Source organism: Trachypithecus francoisi, unplaced genomic scaffold, assembly GCF_009764315.1.
Source record: "Trachypithecus francoisi isolate TF-2019V2 unplaced genomic scaffold, Tfra_2.0 Contig01436, whole genome shotgun sequence".
NCBI lineage: Eukaryota > Metazoa > Chordata > Mammalia > Primates > Cercopithecidae > Trachypithecus > Trachypithecus francoisi.
The window spans coordinates 464614-490361 of NW_022681430.1; the positions used below are offsets into that span (position 1 = coordinate 464614).

At 39.5% G+C, this 25748-nt stretch overlaps 1 protein-coding gene across 1 annotated transcript in view; it reads left to right on the plus strand.

The window, feature by feature from the left end:
• Nucleotides 1-203: 203 nt before the first annotated feature.
• TNKS2 (tankyrase 2) overlaps nucleotides 204-25748 on the plus strand; it is a 67680-nt gene continuing 42135 nt past the window's right edge. Inside the window, exons 1-7 of the mRNA XM_033224232.1 lie at nucleotides 204-775; nucleotides 12726-12950; nucleotides 16913-17008; nucleotides 19032-19068; nucleotides 19241-19316; nucleotides 19703-19797; nucleotides 22377-22443. Of these exons, the coding sequence (XP_033080123.1) occupies nucleotides 637-775; nucleotides 12726-12950; nucleotides 16913-17008; nucleotides 19032-19068; nucleotides 19241-19316; nucleotides 19703-19797; nucleotides 22377-22443 (735 nt within the window). The 5' untranslated portion in view covers nucleotides 204-636. The remainder of the gene's footprint in view (nucleotides 776-12725; nucleotides 12951-16912; nucleotides 17009-19031; nucleotides 19069-19240; nucleotides 19317-19702; nucleotides 19798-22376; nucleotides 22444-25748) is intronic.

A 25748-nucleotide genomic window follows, 5' to 3' on the forward strand; every position in this document is an offset into this window, starting at 1 on the left:
AAACTTTCAAGGGCTCTTTTTCAGTGTAATGCTAGCCACGAAGTTCAGCTTGAAAAGCTCAGGGCTTAAAAAAAACAACAAAAAAGACAATACGCAGAATCGTTTGGCTTCAGCAAAACCCACCGCAAAGATGGCGGTGGGACGAAGCCCCTTCTCCCGGCGCCGAAGCCTCTCGCCTCACATTTCCCACAAACCCTTCTCCGCGCCCCGCTAGCCGAAATCTGCCCGGCCGGTGCCCGGCCACTGCGCACGCGCAGAACGACGTCACGTGCGCTCCCAGGGCTTGGCGGAGCCGGCAGGAGGGGCCTTGCCAGCTTCCGCCGCCGCGTCGCCTCAGGTCTCGGACGGCGGATTCGCGCTGCCTCCGCCGCCGCGGGGCAGCCGGGGGCCAGGGAGCCAAGCGAGGGGCGCGCGGTGGCGCGGCCATGGGACTGAGGAGGATCCGGTGACAGCAGGGAGCCGAGCGGCCCGGGCCCTGAGCGCGTCTTCTCCGGGGGGCCTCGCCCTCCTGCTTGCGGGGCCGGGGCTCCTGCTGCCGTTGTTGGCGCTGCTGCTGGCTGTGGCGGCGGCCAGGATCATGTCGGTCGCCGCTGCGCCGGCGGGGGAGCGGCCTCCGCGAGCCCAGCGGCCGAGGCCATGGAGCCGGCCGCCCGAGAGCTATTTGAGGCGTGCCGCAACGGGGACGTGGAGCGAGTCAAGAGGCTGGTGACGCCTGAGAAGGTGAACAGCCGCGACACGGCGGGCAGGAAATCCACCCCGCTGCACTTCGCCGCAGGTAACCGGGGCCAGCGTTCCCTCGCCTCGCTCCAGACCCTCCACCTGCGCACCCGGGGCCCACAGGCCTGAAACCAGTGCTCCTCCGCCCCCTGACCTTTCTCCAGGGCTCTGGTCCTGGTGATCTCGCTCTCTTCCAGTGGGGACTGAGGAGATTAGGGATGGGGTGAGCGTGCCACACTCACTGGAAGTTTTTGTTTTGTTTTTTTTGCCGAGTGTGAGGGGTGGTTTGGCGTTTTGGCTTTGTTTTGTTTTACAGTATCAACAATACCTGTACCAACTTCCGGTCTTGTTACCCTAGAAGGCCTCTACACACAAGAAAGAGTAGGGGACGTAGTTGATAGACCTTATGATTTAAAAGGTCAGTTACCTCCAAAATTTTTCGTTCTTGCGAGTTCCATTTGGGTTAAGGTCTTGAAAGACTTTGTAAAATACAAGGAAGTAATTTAGGAGGAGTAACTTAATAGGACCTTGACACATTAGAATTAGTTGGTTTATCAGAATAGCCAATCATTACCAAGCCTCTGGAGTGACTAGAACTGGAAATAGGCAAGTTTGGGAGAACTGAAATCTGACTTAGGCTGGGTGCGGGAAGCCTTAGACGCACACACACACACAAATACACACACACACACGAGGTGGAAAGTAGTAGTGTAAGAGAAAAGCTGGTGCAAGTACTTGAGCTTGAATCTAGAATTTAAGTTGGGATTAACCTTGCTTCATTCTGAAATTTAGATCGTTTGAATTACATTAATACATATTAGGTTCACTTCATGATATAAGCATGTTAAATTTAGTCGAAGAATTTAAAAGAGCCTTAGATGGGATATTCAGCTTATTTCCAAAAAACATGCATGCTTTTCACTTGTAGGAAAGATTATGACTTTTTCTAACTTCAGGTGAGTCATGCATAATTGAAAATGGGAGTACCTCTTCTTACCTCTGACAATCCTGGGTTTTTGTTTTGTGTATTTCATGAATGTTTAAAACAATTTTTTTAAAAATCAGGGAGTACTGTTAAAGTACTCCTGTTCTTTTGGAGCTAGGTTGATGAAGAGAAAAGGAGCAGTGAGAAAGATTTCCTGTTTCACAGATACTACTTTTACACTTTCTACCAATTGGAGATTTGTTCGCTTTAACCTGTTCTGGGTTTTAAATGTAAATACTACCAGGAGGTATGCTTTTTTGACCAATTGCACCTTTGTTGGATTTCCACTGGGGAGTCTTTTAAAAAGAAGAAAGTTTGGAGAATCTAGGTGGGAGAATTAAAAACAGTTTGTGGGCAATGGAAAGAGAAGGAAGAATACTTGTCAAATCACACCTAGTTAGCCTTTTTTCCTGAAATTTTGGTGGTAAGTGCTGCCGTTCTTGAGCTAATTTAGATTGTCCTGTTTGACCATGTAGTCAACTTTTAAACAACTGGTTTGGCAAACTGTCACGATCAACTGATACATAAGCCAAAGGGTAGGGTTACTTAGATTCTGTTCGGTTGATCTGTGGGATAAAAATAACCAAGAAAGATCTTAGTTGCTACCTTGTAAGAATTTGGTGTATTAGTGAGTTCATATCTGAAAATAGTAATATTTAGAGGTATAAGATTATGGTATTAGATCCTCACTGACCTTGTTCCTTCTCTACCTTCCCGCCTTCAGTTCTGTCCCAACATTTCAAAGCATTTTTTTACATAGGTTTCATTTTGTTTGTTCAAGTTTGGAAAACTTAATATTTTGGAAACCAACCCACCCCTCGCAACTTAGCCAAATTATCAGGTATAGGTTATAAGATTAAGAGGTAGAGGTATGAAAAGGAATAATAAAAATTATGAGGTGGGGGTTCTTCATTCAACCAGAGCTTTTGAAGTCCTACACTTCAATCATATAAGAAACTTTTTTAAAAACTGGCTTTGTAAATTTAATCTGAATTTTAGGTTCATCAGAGAGAAGCTCTTTAAGTGCATCTAACTACCTTTTCACTTAATATATGGAGGATACACTTTATAATCTGTTGTAGGTAGTGAGTTATCAGTCATGTTAATGTGCCTGCAAGCATACTGTTGGAAGTTCAACACAGGTGGTGGTATTATGTAACTGCCTGACCAAGCAGTTTCTCGTGTTTGTACATCAGTCATAGAGTTAGCTGTTGGAGATGATGGGGGACATAATTATTTTAAAATTTTTTATAGCCAGTTAAAGTTTGGAGATTTTATTAGAGGCGGCATGTTTTTGTCTTTTTGTTTTGATTCCCAAGTAGTATTGGCACTGAGAGGTGCGTGCAGACCACAGAAAATGAAAATCAGTTTAGAAAACATTTGGTTTAATTTCATCCCCAAAAGTTAGTTCAATTAAAAGAATAATCAGTTGCCAGCACCAAGACAGTTAAATTCTATTAAAGAAGAAGACAGTCAGCATAAACAGGAATTTTCCTTCTACTAGGTGATTTTTTTATTATTGAACTAGACTGCATACTTTTCTTCTAGATAAATATTATTTAAGAAGTAATTTCTTAGGAGAAAAATGACTCTGAAAATTGTTTCCTTTTCAGTCCGCCTGCCACTGCCCCCAACCATACACAGATATACACAAGATAGGAATAATTTTTATTTTTTTTTTTTTGAGACAGAGTCTAGCTCTGTCTCCCAAGCTGGGGTGCAATGGCACGATCTCAGCTCACTGCAACCTCCATCTCCCGGGTTCAAGCGATTCTTCTGTCTCAGCCTCCTGAGTAGCTGGGATTACAGGTATGCACCACCACGGCCGGCTAATTTTTGTATTTTTAGTAGAGACAGCGTTTCACCATGTTGGTCAGGCTGGTCTCAAACTCTTGACCTCGTGATCCGCTTGCCTTGGCCTCCCTAAAGTACTGGGATCACAGGCGAGAGCCGCCGTGCCTGGCCAGGAATGATTTTTTTCCAACACATAACAGAACTTGTAGAGGCATGTTGGTGGTAGGGTGGCTGTTGCTCTAATTTTACTAAAAGCAAAAGTATCTGAAATTCTTGACAGTTAATGCTCTAGAAAACAACAGATTTCAGTAAAGAAGACTCTGCTTCTCTGAGCTTATTTCTAAAAAGTAAAGAAGAGGTGACACAAACTTGGGGAGAAAGTCATCTTGATGCCATCATAGAAATGAAAGAAATATGTGGCATTCCTTACAATCTTAGAACTCTTGGAGTAGAGGTAGAAGCTTCCATTGTAGAATCCTAGCTAAACAAGGTAACACTTGTTTTATATTTATAGTATGTTACTATTAGTATGAGTATGCTACTGAGCCATATACATTGGACCAGTTAGACTGGACTTGGATTATTATATTCAATTGTGTGAATCAAATGTAAGATGGGATTTTTTTATTCAAAGGAGAAAAGTGGAATCAGAGCGTCTGGAATGTATTGCACAAGCATAGGAAAATTAGTGTTGCTTATTCTAGAGATGAAAGAAGACTATACCATGTTACCATCTTCACATATGTGGAAGAATCGCAAAGAGTGAGTGGATATTACTTGTGTGGCTTTGAGAGTCAAAACTAAGGCCAGTAGGTGGAAGGTTACAAGGGGTCAGACAACCTTTAACAATATTCAGCCATGGAACTGGCTGGATGTATCCAAGCAGTGGCTGGATTGGCATTTTTCAGAGATGTTGTAGAGAGGATTTCAGCCTAGTTCAGCCAACAAGTTATAATCTCGTTGGTATAAGAAAATGGGATGATTCCTCCAATTTGAAGGCTTTGATTGCTCAGCTACCAAAGATATACTAGCTTTTGTGATTGCCATTCATATCTTTTCCCAAAATGATAACTATTGGAGACCTCCAGTAACCTCTCAGTAACATTTCCTTCTTTGGCTGTAGGCCAATATCATAGTTGTAAGAGATGCACAAAATTTATCCAACACTCTTCACCTGGAACTACAATTATAGATTGTTGTTTTAAGGATTGGTTTTTGCTGTGGAAGATGTTTAAATCATACATCAGCAGGAAACCCCTAGTATCAAATAAAGATCAATCTATTTAGGAATTAATCATCTTTCTTGACTTGTCAAAACTCCCAGTGTATTATCAAGATTTTGAGCCATACCTTTGCCCTCAGCTCTTGCTGGATTTAGAGGTAGACAGATGACTTCAATAACAAGAGTTTGGAGTACTCCTTTCAGTATTCCCCCATTCAGATGGTCAAAATTTCATCACTGTAGAGGCCATGGCATTATTTTCCAAGTTTCTACTAATCTGGCCAGACAGTCTATCTATCCCAAGTTGAGATGGGCAAAGTCCTCTCCCTTGTATTCTTCATTCTTAAGAAATACATTTGGGAAATACTTTTCTGGATCTTAGCAAACTGAAGTTAATAGTAAATGAGGCCCAGGCACGGTGCCACAGGCTATAATCCCAGCACTCTGGGAGGCAAAGGCAGGAGTATCACCTGAGCTCAAGAGTTCAAGACCAGCCTGGGCAACATGGTGAAACCTCATCTCTACAAAAAAATAGAAAAATGAGCCGGACAGGGTGGCACAGGCCTAACACTTTGGGAGGCAAAGACAGGAGTATCACTTGAGCTTAAGAGTTCAAGAGCAGCCTGGGCAACATGGCGAAACTTCATCTCTACAAAAAAACAATAGAAAACTTAGCCAGGCATGGTGGCGCAGGCCTGTAGTACTAGCTACTTGGGAGGCTAAGGTTGGAGGATTACTTGAGCCAAGGCTGCAGTGAGCAGAGATTGCACCATTGTGCTCTAGGCTGGGCAACAGAGGGAAACCTTGTAACACAGAATAGTGAATGAGAGGTTTAAAATGACATTCCTCAGAAAAAATCTGTCACTGAGAGTCCTGACTGACTGTTGCTTGAAAGCTGAAGGCTGTTTGATTATACCTTCCAGTCTCCCAGACCACAGGAGCTTTGTTTTGTGGCATTTGTTGACATTTTTCCAGAACTTTGCCTTTGGACAAAACCCTATGTGATAGCCTACCTTTAGATATTGCAAGACATCGCCATCTCATATGGTACCAATGGTATTATCAGTGATTAATCCCACCTTTGGACTATAAAAGACAGGAGGGGAATAGCACTTAGTTAAACTTCCTAAGAGTCTAAGTTGGTTTCTCTGTAGGGACTTGACTGCCTCACAGCTTTTGGGAAGCCATTCAGATGAAAGCATGTTTCCAGTATAGCAGCAAAATATGATACTATTAACAATAGTCATGGTTGGCAAGCAGTACCCGGAGCTGCTGAAACTGATGGCATCTAGATAAGTAATACATTTGACAAGAAGCTACTTTCTCTGTTTTCACAAATCATTAACACCATATTCTTTGTGAGGGTCCTTTCCTATTCCAGCAGAGTATTATACATGCATTAAACAAATGTCTGTCAAGTCCTACTATATGCCAGACACTGACCTTGTCCCTGAGTAAACTGAAATGATTAGGACACAATACCTGCCATTAACTGACACATGGTTAATGTGGTCAACAAATACACTTTACAGATAGGCCTGCTTTGCTTCACTGTAAGCACTATGTAGTAGATTCATACTCTCTGTATGGTTTCGTCAGGATTTTCACAAGTAGAACAGTGTTTGAAGTTGAGTGCTGTTCCATAATTACAAAATAAACTACAGTATGTCCTGAGCAGCCATGACTACCAACTTTATTTAGGCTTCTGGTTCCTCATAAAGAGATCCTTAGAATATGGAGATTGACATTGACTCTGAGGATATGCCTATTTATATTCTACCTGGCCAGTGAGAATGTGATCAGAATATACCCTGCAAAACATTTTTTCTTCCAGAAATTGATGCTTAACAGAAGTACTTTGAACTATTCTTGAGACCATAACAATAGGGATTTTATCAAGGATTACTCCTCAGTTTGGGAGGTATGATTTTTTTGGGGGTCGGGGGTGAGGCACAGAGTTTCACTCTTGTCGCCCAGGCTGGAGTGCAGTGGTGCGATCTTGGCTCACTTCAACCTCCACCTCCCAGGTTCAAGCAATTCTCTTGCCTCCTGCTTCAGCCTCCCGAGTAGCTGGGATTACAGGCATGTACCACCATGCCTGGCTAACTTTTATATTTTTAGTAGAAATTGGGTTTCACCATGTTGACCACGATGGTCTCGAACTCCTGACCTCAGGTGATCCACCCACATCTGCCTCCCAAAGTGCTGGGATTACAGTGTGAGCCTCAGTGCCCAGCCAGGAAGTATCTTAAATCTAAAGATTTCGCTAGACTCCAAACAGCCTTTTTTGTTTTTTTTTACATAGCTACCTATTGACTGCCTCCAAATAATTTACTTTAAGTGCCCAAGATGTGGCTTCAAACTTTCAAAATCTCAGACTCTTCATCTACTGTCTCAGCATAGCAGATTACATTCACTCACATATTGTAGTCCTTACCTTATGAGTGTAAAATCATACTGACCTCTACTATCAGTTACCAGACTGGTTTCAGACATCTTAATGACTAGGAAATCATGTTGATACAAACATTGACACAGAAGTAATCTGTGTCTTGGAATGTTGGTAACTATGTGGGTATAATCACTTTACCCATTCTACCTATATCGATTGCCTCAGCTAAAACTTAGTTTCAGTAATGTCTTTCTCTTTAACTCTGATTTCACCCAACCCTCTTCTCTTTCCAGCCTTATTTTGACAGAAAGCTACTACTTGACCTTTTAGATCACCAAACCTTTGAGACAGATATCTTCCCACTTGACACTGTCTCTTCTAACAGCTAGATGTTTTACTCCAGCTATTTCTATACACACCTAACTCTCCTTTCTGGGCTAGTTAGCCTGTGAGTCACCATTTTGATTACTTCAGATATGCTTATTACTGCTGAAGAATAGTAATCCTTATTCTAAAATGCTTGGGTAAATCAAATAACTTTATAGAGTTAGCTTTACAACTTTTTCTTTATTTTGATTCTTTTTCTTTTACTCTCCAAATTAAGAAGCCTTTTTCTAAAAGCATTTCCTGCAGGTGGGTGCTAAGTGGTTGGGATAGCAGAACCATAGATTAGGGCAACTATGAATAGCCTACTTGGGGAGGACAGTGTGATCAGCAATGCCCAGGAAGTGATCAGGAAGGAAGACTGAAGTCAGGGCTAATGACAGCAAGAGCTGACCTTCACCTCTTTGAAATTTTACTACTTGGCTTCTGCAGTGCCATTCTTTCTTAGTTTTACTTATCAGTCTCTTTTTCATATACCGTGATACCGTGATACATTGATTCAGCAAATATCAACAAATTGCTCTATACCTTGTACTCTGAAGGATGCTGGGGAAGTAGTGATGAATTAAGATGCACATGGCTCTTGTCCTTCATGGAACTAAGAGTCTAGAAAATGCTGGGCGCGGTGGCTCGTGCCTGTAATCCCAGCACTTGGGGAGGCCGAGGTGGGCGGATCACAAGGTCAGGAGATCGAGACCATCCTGGCTAACACGGTGAAACCCTGTCCCTAGTAAAAATACAAAAAAATTAGCTGGGCATGGTGGCGGGTGCCTGTAGCCCCAGCTACTCCGACAGCTGAGGCAGGAGAATGGCGTGAACCTGGGAGGCGAAGCTTGCAGTGAGCCGCGATCGCGCCACTGCACTCCAGCCTGGGGGACAGAGCGAGATTCCGTCTCAAAAAAAAAAAAAAAAGAGTCTAGAAAATAAGTAAAGAGTAATTACAAATTTTAATAACTGCCAAGAAATACTGCTATGAACAGCAAAGACAAAAATCCCTGCTGGTATGGAGCTTGCATTCTAGTGAAGGAGGTGGGAGATAGACCAACTAAATGGTGTGAAGATAGGAAAAAATGTGGATGGGCAGAAGGGACTATTTTAGATAGGATGATCGGGGATAGCCTTCTTAAGGTGGTGATATTTAAACAAACTAGGTAGTGAGTAGAAGTAGGATGCTTTGTGCAAGGGAAGAGCATTCCAAGCAGAAGGGCAGCGTGTACCAAGTCAATGGCATACTTGACAAACTGAAAGAAAGCTATATTATAGTTGGGAAAGGGAAGAATCATGTGAAGTGAAATTAGAGAAAGTGAGGGCCAGTTCATGAGGGAGCTTTTAAGGCCATAGTAGAGTGTTTGAATTGTATTCTAAGAGCATCAGTGGGAAACCAAGGAATTATTTTAAACAGGGCTGTGATATGATTATTTTAAAAGGTCACTAGAGACAGAAGTGGAAATGAGAGACCTATTTAGGGGAGATTATTGCAGGAACTTATGCTGGAGGTGGTAGTGGTTGGAGTAAGGTAATATGAGTGGAAATAGAAGTTGGAAACATGTTGAGTTTGAGATACCTTTAAAATATCTGGAAGGAAATATGTTAAGTAAACATTCTGGAATTTGGATGAAAAGTCTAGACTGGAGATTTAAATTTGAGGGTTGTGCATCTAGGTAGTATTTAAAGCCGTGGGATCAGATAAGATTATCTAAAAAGAGGTTAGAAAACTGAGTCTTGAGGAATCCCAGCATTTAGAAATCGGGTAGAGGAAGCAATAAGCCCTCAGTGAGATACGACATGTCTAAAACTTGGATTCCTCATCTTCTGCCACAAATCTATTTTCATCTGCAGCCTTGCCCCCGTTTCAGTTGATGGCAACTTCACTCTTCCATTACTCAGGCCAAAAACCTTGGCAGTAGTGTGTGTAGTAGTAAGATTGGAAACAACCTAACTATGTATGAGAATGGAACTAGTTCATTTTGACTCTCCCAATTAAGAAAATATATACAATACTGATAGAAGTTGATTTCTGGGATATTATTAATAACAGATTTTTTTTAAGAAAGGAAGATGTAAACACTGTCTTTAAAGATATATATTAGCAGATGTTTGCTTGCATGTATGTAAAATAACTTCAAGGTATGTGAAAAAAAGTGATAACCAGAAGGAAGGAAACTGGGAAGTTGGACATAGGGGTGGGAGGAAGGCTTCACCAGCCATGTGACTATTACCTATCGTGTTCACATGAACCATGTGAGTATACTATCCTAACCAAATCAGTCTTAATCTTAGCCCTTATCATCTGTCACCTAAACTATGGCACATAGCATTCTAAAACCTTAAGGACCTATCTACTGCCTATCTCTGCAGTTGATTCATTTATTCACACAATTGCCAAGGTGATCTTTCTTAAAAAAAAAAAAAAAAAAACAAATAGTCACTGCCTTAAACACATCATTCTGTGACTAATGATGTGTTGTAGCAGTATTTTTCAAACTGTTTCCAAGAGGTGCTCAGTGATGCCGGAATATTTTCTTTTGGATCTTTGTGAGGGGAAGAAGGAGGATTCAACCGGAATAGTTTTTATTTTATTCAATTAATTTGCAATTCTATGAATGCCAACTATGTACTAGGCATTGGGTATTTAGCAGTAAACATGACCTGTACTTATTATAATCTTAAATAAGATCTAATTGAAATCTGTCTGGGCCCGGTGCAATGGCTCATGCCTGTAATCCCCGCGCTTTGGGAGGCTGAGGCCAGTGGATTACTTGAGGTCAGAAGTTCGAGACCAGCCTGGCCAACATGGCAATACCCCATGTCTACTAAAAATACAAAAAAGAATTAGCCAGGCGTGATGGTGCGCACCTGTAGTCCCAGCTACTCGGGAAACTAAGGCAAGAGAATCGCTTAAGCCCGGGAAGCAGAGGTTGCAGTGAGCTGAGTTGTGCCATTGCACTCCAGCCTGGGTGACAGAGCAAGACTCTGTCTCAAAAAACAAAACAAAACAAAACCTGCTATCTGAAAACAGTTTGAAAAACACTAATTTATGAGACAAAGGCCAGGTGCTACCTTAGCCTGACATACTCCTTTTTGTTGTTGTTTTGTTTTTTGTTTTTTGTTTGTTTGTTTGTTTTTTGAAACAGAGTCTCACTCTGTCTCCCGAGCTGGAGTGCAGTGGCCCAATCTCGGTGTACTGCAAGGTCCATCTCCCGGGTTCACGCCATTCTCCTGCCTCAGGCTCCCGAGTAGCTGGGACTACAGGCGCCTGCCACAACACCCAGCTAATTTTTTTTTTTTTTTTTTTTTTAGTAGAGACAGTTTCACCATGTTAGCCAGGATGGTCTCGATCTCCTGACCTCATGATCCACCCGCCTCGCCTCCCAAAGTGCTGGATTTCGCCCGGCCAGCCTGACATTCTCCTGATCTAGTGTCTGCCCGCTTTGGCATTCTGTGTCCTGGCTGTTATGGAGCATTTGTTCTTTTTTTTCTTTTCTTTTCTTTTCTTTTCTTTCTTTCTTCTTCTTTTTTTTCTTTTTTTCTGAGATGGAGTCTCACTCTGTTACCCAGGCTGGAGGGCAGTGGCGTGATCTCGGCTCACTGCAACCTACACCTGCCGAGTTCAAGCAATTCTCATTCCTCAGCTTCCCGTGTAGCTGGAATTATAGGCACGTGCCACCACACCTGGCTAATTTTTTGTATTTTTAGTAGAGACTGAGTTTCACCATGCTGACCAGGCTGGTCTTGAACTCCTGACCTCGTGATCTGCCCACCTAGGCCTCCCAAAGTGCTGGGATTACTGGCATGAGCCACTGTGACCAGCCCAAGCATTTATTCTTTCATACCTCCATGTCTGTGTACATTGTTTCTTTTTTGCTCATCTCCTTTCCCTCACCTCTCCCTCCTCTTCTCATTTTCCTAATGATCCCTTGTTTTTCTGGAAACTTTCAGCTTAGATGTCATCACTGGAATTGCCTTAGGCAAGTCTTTTCCGTTCTCTGCTTTCCCCTAGTTTAGGAGTTCCCTTCTTTGAGCTCTAGTAGCACTTTATATATAGTAGCAATTATATTGTATTGAAATTTAAAATCTTCATATCTTAAATTATGAGCTCTTTGAGAGGGGGAAGAATCAAAGATACAAAGATACTCATCTTTGTGACCACAGAGCCCAGCAATGTTAAAACAAAAATAGTTAATCTTTTTAACTATCTCTAGCTCTTCCATCAGGTGCAACCAGGCCAACCCCAGGCATCAACCTTAGAAAGGTTGTACCATTACTTTCTTAACTGTTCTCATTGCTGGTCATCTTGGAAGAACTGCGGTCAGACTTGGTGGCTTTAAGAATAGAATGGAGAAATTTCAGAAGAGTGAGCAGTTCCTTTCTGTCTACCCAAACACATTATAGACCTCTCTCCATCTGCTTTAACGTATACCTGAAAGCCTTGTCATTTCACAACTAGGTGTAAAAAGATTTTAAGTACTAATATATAGGAGTGATAAGAGATTGAAACTCATTGGTACTAGATCTGTAAACCAGTATAAATAAATTATCAGACTTTTTTTTGTTTTATTTGGGGGCACTTGAGCAGAACTGTGGAATGTTGGTACCTAAAGGAGGCCTCCTACATGGAAAGAAGTTATATATGTGTTGTGCAAATGACAAAGTAGGGACTCCTTTGAAGACACTGGATTTTATACTTTTGCCTGGGGTTATCTCTCTGTCTCACTACAGAGACAAATATTAGCTGTAAGTGGATCTTTTTTTGTTGCTTCTCGTAGTCCCCCCAGTTTAGCAGAAACATTCTATGAGATAGATGTGGGAAAGGAATTCTAGCAAGAGTTTTGTCACTGTATCATAAGGTTGTGATTTACGTATTTAAGTTTTATACTTTGAACATCTGAAAATGCATACATACTAAATACACAGAACTCTATTGTAGAGTGAAAAACATTTGAACTTTGAGCTTTCAGTCACTTATGTTGTGTTCTTTCTTTGAGGTTAGTACTAGTAGTACCACCCAAGGCACTACTTAGGTACCACTACTACTTAGTGGAGAGTCACTCTGGCTTTATCATTAAGGTTAGTTATTGATATATTTCTGATCACCTTTCCATTAATTAGTTCTTGAATTGTTGAGTCTGTTATTATTTTTCAACTGAAACATTTTAGCATGGATGGTACTTATTTTAATTTGATATCTTTTCCTTGTTGAACTTACGTGTGGACAATTTGTTTTCATCTAGGTTTTGGGCGGAAAGACGTAGTTGAATATTTGCTTCAGAATGGTGCAAATGTCCAAGCACGTGATGATGGGGGCCTTATTCCTCTTCATAATGCATGCTCTTTTGGTCATGCTGAAGTAGTCAATCTCCTTTTGCGACATGGTGCAGACCCCAATGCTCGAGATAATTGGAATTATACTCCTCTCCATGAAGCTGCAATTAAAGGAAAGATTGATGTTTGTATTGGTAAGACTGTTAACTTTTCTGACTCTTCCTAATGTTGTAACTATTCTGAATCTGAACTGAATTAATCTGTTCATATCATCAAATTCTGTCAAGCTGAATTTATATATTTAAGAACATCCCATGATTTAATTTAACTACTATTTACTGAGTGTCTTTTTGTGTGTAGTACTGAGCCTAAATTTCTTTGGAGAATGGAATACAAAGTGCCTATTCTCTGGAAACTTGCATTCTCTTGGGAGATAAAATACACAAAGAGCCAGATAAAGGTATGGTGGAAGGGAACAGAGAGTGTTAAGAGGATAATGAACACAGTGACTTGGCAGATCAAGTCAAGGCCCTATTTTTTGGAGTCTTTCCAGTGGAGAAAGGGTTAAAAAGGTAGGTGGGGATTTCTTTATAAAAAGCTTTAAATACCAGGTTAAGGAGCTTGATATTAGTATGTGTAGGCAGTGTGGAATATTGAAGATTTTTTGAGGAAGGGAACACTGTGATAAGAGTACATAGTATGCAATCATGGTCCACGTAACTCCATTTCAAAATGGACAACATACATAAGGGTGGTCTCATAAGATTATAATGGAGCTGAAAAATTCCTGCCACCTACTAACTTTGTAGCAGTCCTAACTTCATAGCACAAGGCATTACTCAAGTTTTTGTGGTGATGCTGGGTTAACAAACCTAGTGCACTGCCAGTCATATAAAGGTGTAGCATATAAAATTATGTACACTACATAATACTTGATAATAACCAACTTTGTTACTGGTTTATATATTTACTGTACTTTTTATTGTGATTTAATTTTGTTGAGTATACTCAGCAATTTAAAAAAAAAAGTTAACTGTAAAAGAGCCTCAGGCAGGTGTTCCAGAAGAAGGCATTATTATAGGAGATGGCAACTCCATGTATGTTATTTTGCCCCTAAAGACCTTCCAGTGGGACAAGATGTGGAGGTGGAAGACAGTAATATTGATGATCCTAAGCCTATGTAGGCCTAGCTAATATGTGTGTCTATATCTTAGTTTTTAACAGAAAAGTTGTAAAAAAATTTTTTTGAGTAGAGAAAAGCTTATAAAATAAAACATAAAGAAAATACTTTTGTATAGCTCTATATAATGTTTAAGTTGTTATTACAAAAGTCAAAATGTTTTTATAACTAAAAGTTTGTAATGTAAAAAGGTTACAGTAAGCTAATTATTGAAGAAATACATTTTTAAAATAAATTTGCATAGCTAAGAGGTGTACAGTGTTTATGTAGAGTCTACAATGGTGTACTATAATATACTGTAAGTGTACAGTGTTTATGTAGAGTCTACAATGATGTACTATAATATACTGTAAGTGTACAGTGTTTATGTAGAGTCTACAGTGATGTACTGTAATATCCTAGACCTTCACATTCACTCATCACTTACTCACTGACTAACTCAGAGCAGCTTCCAGCCCTGCAAGCTCCATTCATGGTAAATGTGCTATACAGATATACCATTTCTTATCTTTTATACTATATTTAGACATATTTAGTTACAGATATACTTGCCATTGTATTATAGTTGCCTGCAGTATTCAGTACAGTAACATGTTGTTCAGGTTTGTAGCCTAGGAGGAATAGGCTATACCATGTAGCCTAGGTGTTTGGTAGACTGTACCATCTAGGTTTGTGTAAACATACTCTGGTGTTGACACAATGATGGACTCACCTAACAAGGCATTTCTCAAAATATATCCTTGTCATTAAGTGACACATGGGGACTGTGTAGGATGGATGGTATCAAGGATACCAGTTAGGAAACTGTAAAGTAACCCAGGTGAGAAATGATAGCTACTGAATTATAGGGTTATAGGAGAGTAGAAATGACAGGATAAGTAAGAAAATTATATAGTATATGAGAAGGCTTTTTGAGAATTTTTATTAATCTGATATTTACTTTTGTGAGACAAACAAATTCAAGGATTTTGGACTCATTGCCACCTTAACTCCATTATTTCCTGATGTAAAACAGGGACAGTTGAAATCCTTAACAGGTAGAAAGTGAGTTCAGTGCATTAGAAAAAGTCCAGGTGTTCTATGCTAGACTTAAATTGGACCTCATCGTCCCCAGCATCCCAAATCACTGTTTATGTCAACCTCACCAGCTTAGTTTAAATTAGGTCATGTATAAAGATGTGAAATGGATTTCCTAGTTACCTCTGTCCAATTCTCCTTTTCTGTGTGTTATCTTAAATTGTTCCTGGCCTACATTCAAATACATCATTTTTACCACATAACCCATCTCTGGTACCTCAGAATCTTAGACATATAATTAATTAGTTTTAATAATGTAGAGTTTTCCAAAGGTAGTTATAATCTGCACTATCCAATATGGTAGCTAAGAGCTTGAAATGTCTGAATTGAGATGTACTCTAAGGGGAAAAAGCATACCACATTTTAGAGACTTAGTACAAATAAAAGTAAAATATCTACTTTTATATTGATTATAATATAAATGTAAATATTGAATTTTTGGATGGATTAGGTGAAGTGTGTTCAAATTAATTTGAACTGTTTCTTTTTTTAATGTAGTTACTAGAAAATGTTAAATTATTTATGTGGCTCACGTTTATTTCTGTTGAACAGCACTGGTATATATAGGAGTAGAGCAGAATGGAAATTCACCCTATCAAAGAACAGCAACTGAGCTTCCTTTCTGCACATATTTGCCTGTCTTCCTCCAGCTCCTTATTTAGAGAGTATACTGGAATATCTTCATAATAATACAAATAATAATATAGTACAGAACAAAACACAAGACTTCTCTTTTTTTTTCAGACGGAGTCTTGCTCCGTCGCCCAGGCTAGAGTGCAGTGGTGTTATCTCCGCTCACTGCAAGCTCCACCTCCCGGGTTCACACCATTCTCCTGTCTCAGCCTCTCAAGTAACTGGGACTACAGGTGCCCGCCACCATGCCCAGCTAATTTTTTGTATTTTTAGTAGAGACAGAGTTTCACCATGTTAGCCAGGATGGTCTCTGTCTCTTGACCTCGTGATCCTCCCGCCTTGGCCTCCCAAAGTGCTGGGATCACAGGCGTGAGCCACCGCACCCAGCCAAGACTTCTCTTTTTATGTGCCTTGAATTATAATGTGGTAGTTTTGATTTGGGGTAGGTTAACCCTACTAAGGGTATTTGGATTTTAACTTAAAATTCAGTGTAGTTAACCTCAAAAAACTAACTGCTCAGCTAGCAACCCTTATTTATATATCCCTCAGTTAAGATTTTTCCAAAGAAAAATTGTCCTTGTAAGGAGTAATTTGCACCTTCGTTTCAATGCACATACTCCACTCTTTAGACTGTTTACCTTGCACCTTACAAGTGCATTGTGTTATGGTTTCAATAGTGGACAAATACAAGCAGCCTCCTGTTGATTATTCAGCCTTCCTGAAGAATAGAAAGATAATGACTGATGACCTTGCAGAATTTGTCGAAAGCGTAAGGAAGCTGTTCAGTTTTTTGTTTGTGTTTTTTAAAAAAGAATTTACCTGTGTGATTTTTTTTTTCTTAAAAATTCTACAGATCTCTGTTCCTAGGCTATCTATAGCTTTAGACATTTTATTTCTGTCATGATGAACAGTCTCTCTAGCATAAGCAGTGTTCTTTTGGAGTGAGAAAAGAAGCTTTCAAGCACACTTGCCTTTTTTTTCCCCTTACACATTCTTACCTATCCTTAGTCACTTGTCACCAGCTGTATAAATAGCAAAGGAAAATCTACATTGAACTGAGGGGGAACTTATTTAATGTGTCTTTAATGCATTAAATAATAGAATACTTTATGTATTTAAAATGTAACATTCCCATTCTGACAAGATACGAAAGGTCTTTAAACAACTTTGAGACTTTGCTGGATCAGAATTCTTGAGAAAATGATTTACTAAAATCAAGTTGTTAAAATTACCATTGAACTTCAAAATAGTGTTGCTATTTTGCAGTGCTCTTACAGCATGGAGCTGAGCCAACCATCCGAAATACAGATGGAAGGACAGCATTGGATTTAGCAGATCCATCTGCCAAAGCAGTGCTTACTGGTAAGTCTGTATACTCTGATGATTCCAGGAAGCCTGTAAAGAACAAGCTTGCCAGGTAGGAAATTTGCCTCCTGTGATTTATGACCTCAGCTAGATTTTTAAAATAGTGTCAGTTCAGTAGCTTTCCTTTTCTACATCTAGATAGCTGACATTTGATTCTCCTCTAAGAAAAATAAAGCTTTCTTTTTCTTTTCTAATTGATGTTTACATATGTCATTGTTACCTTATTGGGAGTGAGGGTAATAGATAATTGTATGTTGCTGTAGTATATTCAGATTATTTCTTAAATACCCCTGAGTTTTTCAGATAACTTATGCCTGCCCCTTTATATACAGATTGAGTATTTCTAATCCAAACTTCAAAACACTTCTGGTTTTAAGCATTTCAGATAAGGGATATTCAAGCTGTACTGTTTTTTTTAATGTATTTTAATAATTTTTGATGGAATCCTTTCAAAAAGCACTAGCCATTCAGAAGAGGATTCTAGGCACACTCATTTCGGTACCATGAAGAATGCTAGTTGTACTCTGCTGTAACATATTTATGTCCTTGGAACCTATTGCTATGCATAAGCTATAGTTTAGATTGACAAGCTTTCCTGAGTTGTATCCACTTCATGTATTATCTCCCTTGTCAGTGTGCTTTCCTCTTAGCAATTCAGCCATATTATTTACCATATTCTTATCTACCTTGTGATGACTAGAATCATACCTAATCTAAAGTCAAGAGCCTAAGGGGCTTTGCTGGGAGCTTTGTGCCTGGATTTTGTGTTTTTTCTTCTACCATTGCTGAGAAAATTTAGACTTCTTCTTGAAAAGACTTCTAGAAGTGTGCACTGTTATTGTGACTATCAATCAGTGTTCATTTTCTCCTTTAGTAATCCATGTTATTCCATGCTTTTATTTTTGTTTTTTAAATCTTGGGCCTCAAAAGAAGCGTTGCCTTGGCAGTCAATACACAATTCACATTGTGGGCAGCAGTTTGGATGTCATTCAGCAAATCATTATATTAATTTAAATTTTGTTGATTTTATAGTTTTGTTTGTATTCATTTGTAAAAGTAAAGGCTTTAATAAAGAAGAAATAGAGTTCATAGTTAATCCTTTTTTATATTTGTATATATTTAAAGTAGCATTAAATAAGCATGATATTAGTGTTGAAAAATCTAGGTTCATAAAGATGTTAATGATTATGTTATAATCAGTGATGCTATAGATTATTTTGTAATTTCTATAATGTTGGTATGTTGAGTTTTGTTTGTTTTGTTTAGGGGTTTGTTTTTGGGGGGTGTGTGTGTATGTGCATGTGTGTATATCAAGGTCTCGCTCTGTCGCCCAGGCTGGAGTGCAGTAGCACAGTCACAGCTCACTGCAGCCTGAACCTATCCAGGTTCAGGTGATCCTCCAACCTCAGTCTCCCAAGTAGCTGGGATTGCAGGCGTGCATCATCACACCCAGCCAATTTTTGTATTTTTTGTAGAGAGAGGGTTTCACCATGTTCCCAGGCTAGTCTCTAACTCTTGGGCTCAAGCGATCCACCCACCTCAGCCTCCCAAAGTGCTGGAATTACAGACATGAGCCAATACACCTGGCCTTTTTTAGGTTTGGAACAAAGTTGTAGATACATTTTGTTTCTCTGTTACGAAAATACCGTACTCATTTTAGGAAATTTGAAGGGAAAAAGGAAAAGATCACCAATAACCTATGACCCGAGATAAACTTTGTTAATATTTTGGCATATTTTCTTTTGGGTTTTCCTTGCGCATATTGTTTTTATATAGTTGAGGTTGCCTTTCATTATATAAAATAGAATCTTTTTTTTTTAATCCCATAGCAAAGGTATTTCATGTTTGCTTTTCATGCAAATATTTTTAAACTACATAATATTCTGTTAATGAACTAGTTTCCATTTATTGGAAATTTATTTCCAAATTTATCTACTTTATAATTCATTGGGCATCTTTTTGCATAAAACTCGTTAATTTTTCTTTTTAATTTCTATACTTTTTTTTTTCTAATTCACAGGTGAATATAAGAAAGATGAACTCTTGGAAAGTGCCAGGTACGTACTAATGTTTTAAATATTTAACAGGAATACTTCACCATTAACTTTTTTCTTTTTTTTTTTTACAGTAAGCAAACTTTAAAAAGAATTTTTTGTAATGATTACAGTACTTATCTTGAGGAAGATCTGATGAAGAATGCAAATTGCTAATACTTTTTTTGTCTTCTAGGAGTGGCAATGAAGAAAAAATGATGGCTCTACTCACACCATTAAATGTCAACTGCCACGCAAGTGATGGCAGAAAGGTACTTCCTTTTGCAACTGAGTTTGTGCTTATCTCCTGGTAACATAAAGATAAAGATGTGTTTATCTTATGATAAATTGAAATATATTTGAAGAGAGCACTGATGTTTTAAGTATTTCAGTATTTTCGGTATTTCAAATTCTTAAGCTTAGTAAAACTTTATTGATGATAAACAGTTATTTGCTTCCTATATGCAATAGTGAATTTATAAACTTGTATACTATACCTTCAATATGTATGTTGGATTTTGTAAAACCAAATTGATAACTACTTAAACAATGAAGTCATAATTGGGTTTTCTGGTTTTATATTTGGGTTTTTTCCCTCTTAACACATTTTATTCAACCATTATTTGAATTCCATTAATATATTTGATTAATATTTCAGTCAACTCCATTGCATTTGGCAGCAGGATATAACAGAGTAAAGATTGTACAGTTGTTATTGCAACATGGAGCTGATGTCCATGCTAAAGATAAAGGGTAAGCATTTGAACAAAAACAAGGACTTTTTACTTGTTACTGTCATCTTAAAACAATCTTTTTAACCTTATAAAAATCATATTTTTTACTAAATAACATTAATATGTATCGAGCTTTTACAATGTACAGGTTCTCTGAGGGCACAGGAAATTATAAAACCTTAAGCCCATAGCTCATAGAAGGTGTACATTACACTTCAGAGGGCATGAAAAGATACCTAAGAATACTATGAGGTCTCTACCAAGTGTTGGATCATTGAGAGAGATAGCACTGCAGGAGTTCCCAAGAGGGAACTCTCAGTGATGGTTGACTGAAGTGGTTGGGAAATCCCTCAGAATGAGGTGTGACTTGACCTGGACTGTAAAGTTGTCTCAATTCAAGAAAGCAGTTTGCGGAACATTAATCTGCAAGACAATTAGGATAACTGGGGGCTGCTAAAGCAGACATTAAAGCAAGTTTTAAAAACAGTGACTAGACTAGCTTTGCTGGAGCAGATGATTCACACAAGAAACAAATGAAGGTTAGGATTAGAGAAATAGGTAAGAACCAGGTTTTGGAGGACTTGGTATTTAGCCTAAGTAATTCAAACTTCACTCTGTGATCTGAAACAAAGGAGATTATTATTCTAAAAGAAGTTTTAAGAGGTGCGTTTGAAAGCAGTGTGTTGGCTAAATTGGGAGAGAAGACTAGAAGCAAAAGCAGCAATTAGGAAAGTGAGCATTCTAGAGGTTTAAGTATAATCAGGATTCATAATAATGGTGGCAGAATAAATGAAAATGAAGGAATAGATGCAAGAGTTATTTCTGTGTAAGAATGGATAAGGTTTGGGCTGGGCACGGTGCCTCACGCCTGTAATCCCGGCACTTTTGGAGGCTGAGGCGGGCGGATCATGAGGTCAGGAGATCGAGACCATCCTGGCTAACACGGTGAAACCCCGTCTCTACTAAAAATACAAAAAATTAGCCGGGCGTGGTGGCAGGCGCCTGTAGTCCCAGCTACTCAAGAGGCTGAGGCAGGAGAATGGCTGGAACCTGGGAGGCGGAGCTTGCAGCGAGCCGAGATCGCGCCACTGCTCTCCAGCCTGGGTGACAGAGCAAGACTTCATCTCAAAAAAAAAAAAAAAAAAGAAGAAGAAAAAAAAAAGAATGGATAAGATTTGTCGAATGGATATGATGAGCGAGGAATAAAAGGAAAACTACACTTCAAGTTCTGAATGAGTTAGATCCAATGATACACATATGAAATACACAAGGCAAAATTGTTTGGGGGGAAACTGTTGAACTGACTTCTAGAAGTCTTAGTTTATTTTTTGTTTGCTTGTTGCATTTTTTATTTTATTTTTATTTTATATTATTTTATTTTATTTGAGACGGAGTGTCGCTCTGTCGCCCAGGCTGGAGTGCAGTGGCAAGATCTCGGCTCATTGCAACCTCTGCCTCCCAGGTTCAAGTGATTCTCCTGCCTCAGCCTTCTGAGTAGTTGGGATTACAGGCACCTGCCATTACACCTAGCTAATTTTCGTATTTTTAGTAGAGACGAGGTTTCACCATGTTGGCCAGGCTCGAACTCCTGACGTCAGGTGATCCACCTGGCTCAGCCTCCCAAAGTGCTCAGATTACAAGTGTGAGCCACCACGCCTGGCCTAGAACGCTTAGTTTAATGGGATGATACAGGAACATAGTGGAAGCATCTAGTAGGTAGTTAGGAACAAAATTGGTGCTCAGGCAAGTGAAGAATCATATATTCAAAAATAGTAAGGAAAGCCATGAACTTTTCAAGAGAGGACTCGTAGAACTAAAGACTAAATCACAGGTGACCATCCCTTACCAGAGGCTGGCATGATGGTGACTGTGGCAACATATTAGTGAGTAATCCCAAAGGAGAAGGAAAAGCTTAAAGATAGAAGTCAAGATTTTAAAGTTTCACTCTATCTTCCCATAGAGAAAGTTCTTCCTCCACTCCCATCATGGAAGAATTGGCTTTCAGCTTATTAAGGATCTCAAAGAAGTTTTAAAAATGAGCTAGTGTTTGAGCTAAGTCTGGAAAAGACATGTAGAAATGATCCAGAACAAAGGAGGGAGGGAAATCTATACCCAGGGAACAGTATGTATAGAGACATACAGGGAACTATAAGTTTAGCATACCATTATTGAAGGGTAAGCCTAGAGAGGGAGCCAGATAATTGTGTGTGCCACATTAATAAGTTGGAACCATCTCTTGAAAGCACAGTGTTAAGGTGTAACTACATCAGACTTACCTTTTAGAAAAATCTGCCTCAGCTTGGAGGATAAAGTGGAGTGGGGCCTATTTCAATAGTGCAAGGGAGAAATAACAGGCCCAAACTAAGGCAGTGGCAGTAGTGGTGAAGTATAAGGGAAGACAGATTTGAAAGAGACTTGGGAGTTCATATTCTTGGGACTTAGGGTTCAAATGGATGTTACTAAATTTTGAACATTTTTATTAGAACATCACATAATCTACTTGCTATTTAAGTAATTAAATACATTTTAATTTATAAATTTCCCTAGGCCTAAGAAATATATACTAAAACAGGATTTTTTTTCCCCTTCTCATTGTAGTGATCTGGTACCATTGCACAATGCCTGTTCTTATGGTCATTATGAAGTAACTGAACTTTTGGTCAAGGTTAGTGTTCTTGTACTCTCTAATTTCTGCAGTTACGTAAAATAACTTGAAATACATTAGTATATCTGGGTTTCTTTTTATTTTCTGTGTTCTTAGTGCTTAAAGAAGTAGAAGTATTTATAAGCATTATAAAATATAGGTGACTGATAGCTCAGCATTTGACTGCTTTGAGATTTTTGAGATACCATATGATTTTTTTTTTTTTTTCTTTTTTCCTGAGACAAAGTCTCACTCTTGCCCAGGCCGGAGTGCAGTGGTGCGATCTTGGCTCTCTGCAACCTCCACCTCCAGGGTTCAAACGATTCTCCTGCCACAGCCTCCTGAGTAGATGGGATTTCAGACATGCACCATCACGCCCAGCTAAATTTTGTTAGAGATGGGGTTTCACCATGTTGGCCAGGCTGGTCTTGAACTCCTGACCTCAAGTGATTCACCTGCCTCGGCCTCCCAAAGTGCTGGGATTACAGCCATGAGCCACCATACCCAGCCTGGATACCATATGTTTTTAAATATAAAGTAGCACTGTCATCTTGCTACACATCATCTTGTGACGCATCATCTGAAATCCCATCTACTCAGGAGGCTGTGGCAGGAGAATCGTTTGAACCGTGGAGATGGAGGTTGCAGTGAGCCCAGATCGCACCTCTGCACTCCAGCATGGGCAAGAGTGAGACCTTGTCTCAAAAAATAATAATAATAATAATAATATAGAATAGCAGATAAAGTGATTCCATAATTTATAGCTAAAGGTGAAGTTTCAAAACTCTAAAAAGCAGTTTTTAGTGAATCATATTTTGTTAAAACCAGATGTAATAGCAAGATTTGCCAATTGTACTTTGAGTTGGAGCAGGCTCATTTGGTAAGGTTCACTTCTTCCAGTGTGCTCAACAGCTGTTTAACAAACAGGTTCCCAAGACTAGCAAGAAACTTTTTTTTTTTGAGACGGAGTCTTGCTTTGTCTCCCAGCCTGGAGCGCAGTGGCACAATCAGCTTGCTGCAACCTCTGCCTCCTGGGTTCAAGCGATTCTCCTGCCTCAGCCTCCCAAGTACCTGGGATTACAGGTATGTGCCACCATGCCTAGCTAATTTTCTATTTTTATAGATACAGAGTTTCACCATGTTGGCCAGGCTGTTCTTGAAATCTTGACCTCAGGTGATCTGCCCGCCTCAGCCTCCCAAAGTGCTGGGATTACAGGCGTAAGCCACCAAGCCCAGCCCGAAACTTCCTCTTTTGACCCTTTTTAGATGAGAGTAGAAGATATATATTATCCTTGGAAGTGGATCCCAGGATGTTACCCATACCCTTTAACTTCTGTTACCCTGCACCCATTCTACCCCTTCAGTACTTTTCCCTACTCTCGGCAGCTGTTATGAGAAGAGAAGAGGACACTTGTTTCCCATGCCTCTGTGGTTCCTTTTGGGCCTGCATCTTATGAAATACATTTTCCCATAGAAACAACTTTATAATAATAATTAGATACTCTGAATAGCATATAAACCTTATTAAACTTATAATGTGGCTGTAGTGTTATACATTTGTGAGAGTAATGCTTTTGCTTCTTGTAAAACTGAATCTTGACTCCAGCAGAACATTAGAAAGTTGTTATAGATAAGAATGAAACATCAAACAGATTGCACTGGGACTTAAAGACAACTGAGTGGTATTTTCCTAAGACCTAGTGTTTTACTAAAGAAGAATGAAAGGCTGACTAGAGGTCATACCTACAGAGGGGGTTAGCTAACATGAGGGTGTAATAGTTACCAGGGTAGTAAAGTTAAGCAAAGTCAGGAGAAAGCAAGTAGATAGGGATTGAGAATGCAGATTCTGAGCAGTGCTGAGTCTATTGGCAACACTTGCCTAAATAGTTTGGCATTTAACAGCAAACACCCAGTGACTGCTTTCCATGACCAGAGCATTTGCTAGCCATGGAAGGCACTAAGACATAATCCCTGGGCAAAGCATTCAAATAATGAAGGTCTTGCACTAACAGGCACAAGACTAACAGGGAATTCTCTTAGCATTCTTCCTCATAGTCGCTGAATACTAGGAAGCAAGCAGACAGATCTGGCTAGAGTGGAGGAAAAAATTATGTCAGATAGAGTCATAATTAATTAAACCACTGTGCAGTGTGTTGACTGATATTTCTTTGCTTGGAAGGCAATGTTGGAACCTCCGGTGGGGCCTGAAGCTTCTATCTTTATCTTCATTGTGATGCACACTTTTATGGTTGACTTGATAAAAAATTAAAAGGGATGCTTATCCAGTTTGCAGATTAACATGAAGCTGGGAAGGATAACTAATATTCAAGTTGATAGAATCAAGGGTCAAAACCATCTCACCAGGCTCTAAGCTTTGGTTGAAACCAGTAAGATTAAATATAATGGGCTCAGCAAGGACACTTAAGTTCATGAAATAAGTCACACAAGAACAAGATGGGAGAGGAGAAAATACTTTGATGTTTACTTCTTAATTTAAACAGTAATACAGAGTGTTTAAATGACCCATTAACTCAAAATATAAATTGTAATATGGCAACTTACAAAGCTGTCATAATTTTGTGCCAATAGTAGAATAGTATTGCAAGCAAATATAATCATGGATGCACTGTACTCTGCACACCCAAACCACACTGGAATCTATGATTTTAGGCTCTCGGTTTTGTTTGTTGTTGTTGTTGTTTTTGGCCAGAGGGAGAGGGTCTCACTCTGCCACCCAGGCTGGAGTGCAGTGGCGCAATCATGGCTCATTGCAGCCACGACCTTTCCGGGCTCAGGTGATCCTCCCACCTCAGCCTCCCAAGTAGCTGAAATTACAGGCGTGGCACCACCACACGTGGTTAATTTATTTTTTGTAGAGATAAGGGTTCACCATATTGCCCAGTTGGGTCTTGAACTCCTAAGCTCAAGCGATCCACCCACCTCGGCCTCCCAAAGTGCTGGAATTACAGGCATAAGCCACTGCCCCGGCCTCAATTATTTTTTAATGAATTTTTTAAGCTGAAGTATATTTAGTTGAGGGCCACCACGAGAATAAGTGGAAACCATCTGATATAAAAGATGAGTGTCCTTTATGATGTCTTTTGCTCCAGAGGCAAATAGATGAAAGTTAAAAGTGCATATTTTAACTTAGTGTAGAAGAAAACTTTCTAACAACAGAAGTTCTCTAGTAACTATAAAAAGCCATGTTGGCTGCAAATTAGTTCCCCATTGTTGAAAATATTCAAAGTGTAAGAAGCTGGTTCACCTTAGTTGAATGCTGTATTGTGTTTGATTGGTTAAACTAGTATGACTTCAGTGTTCCATAC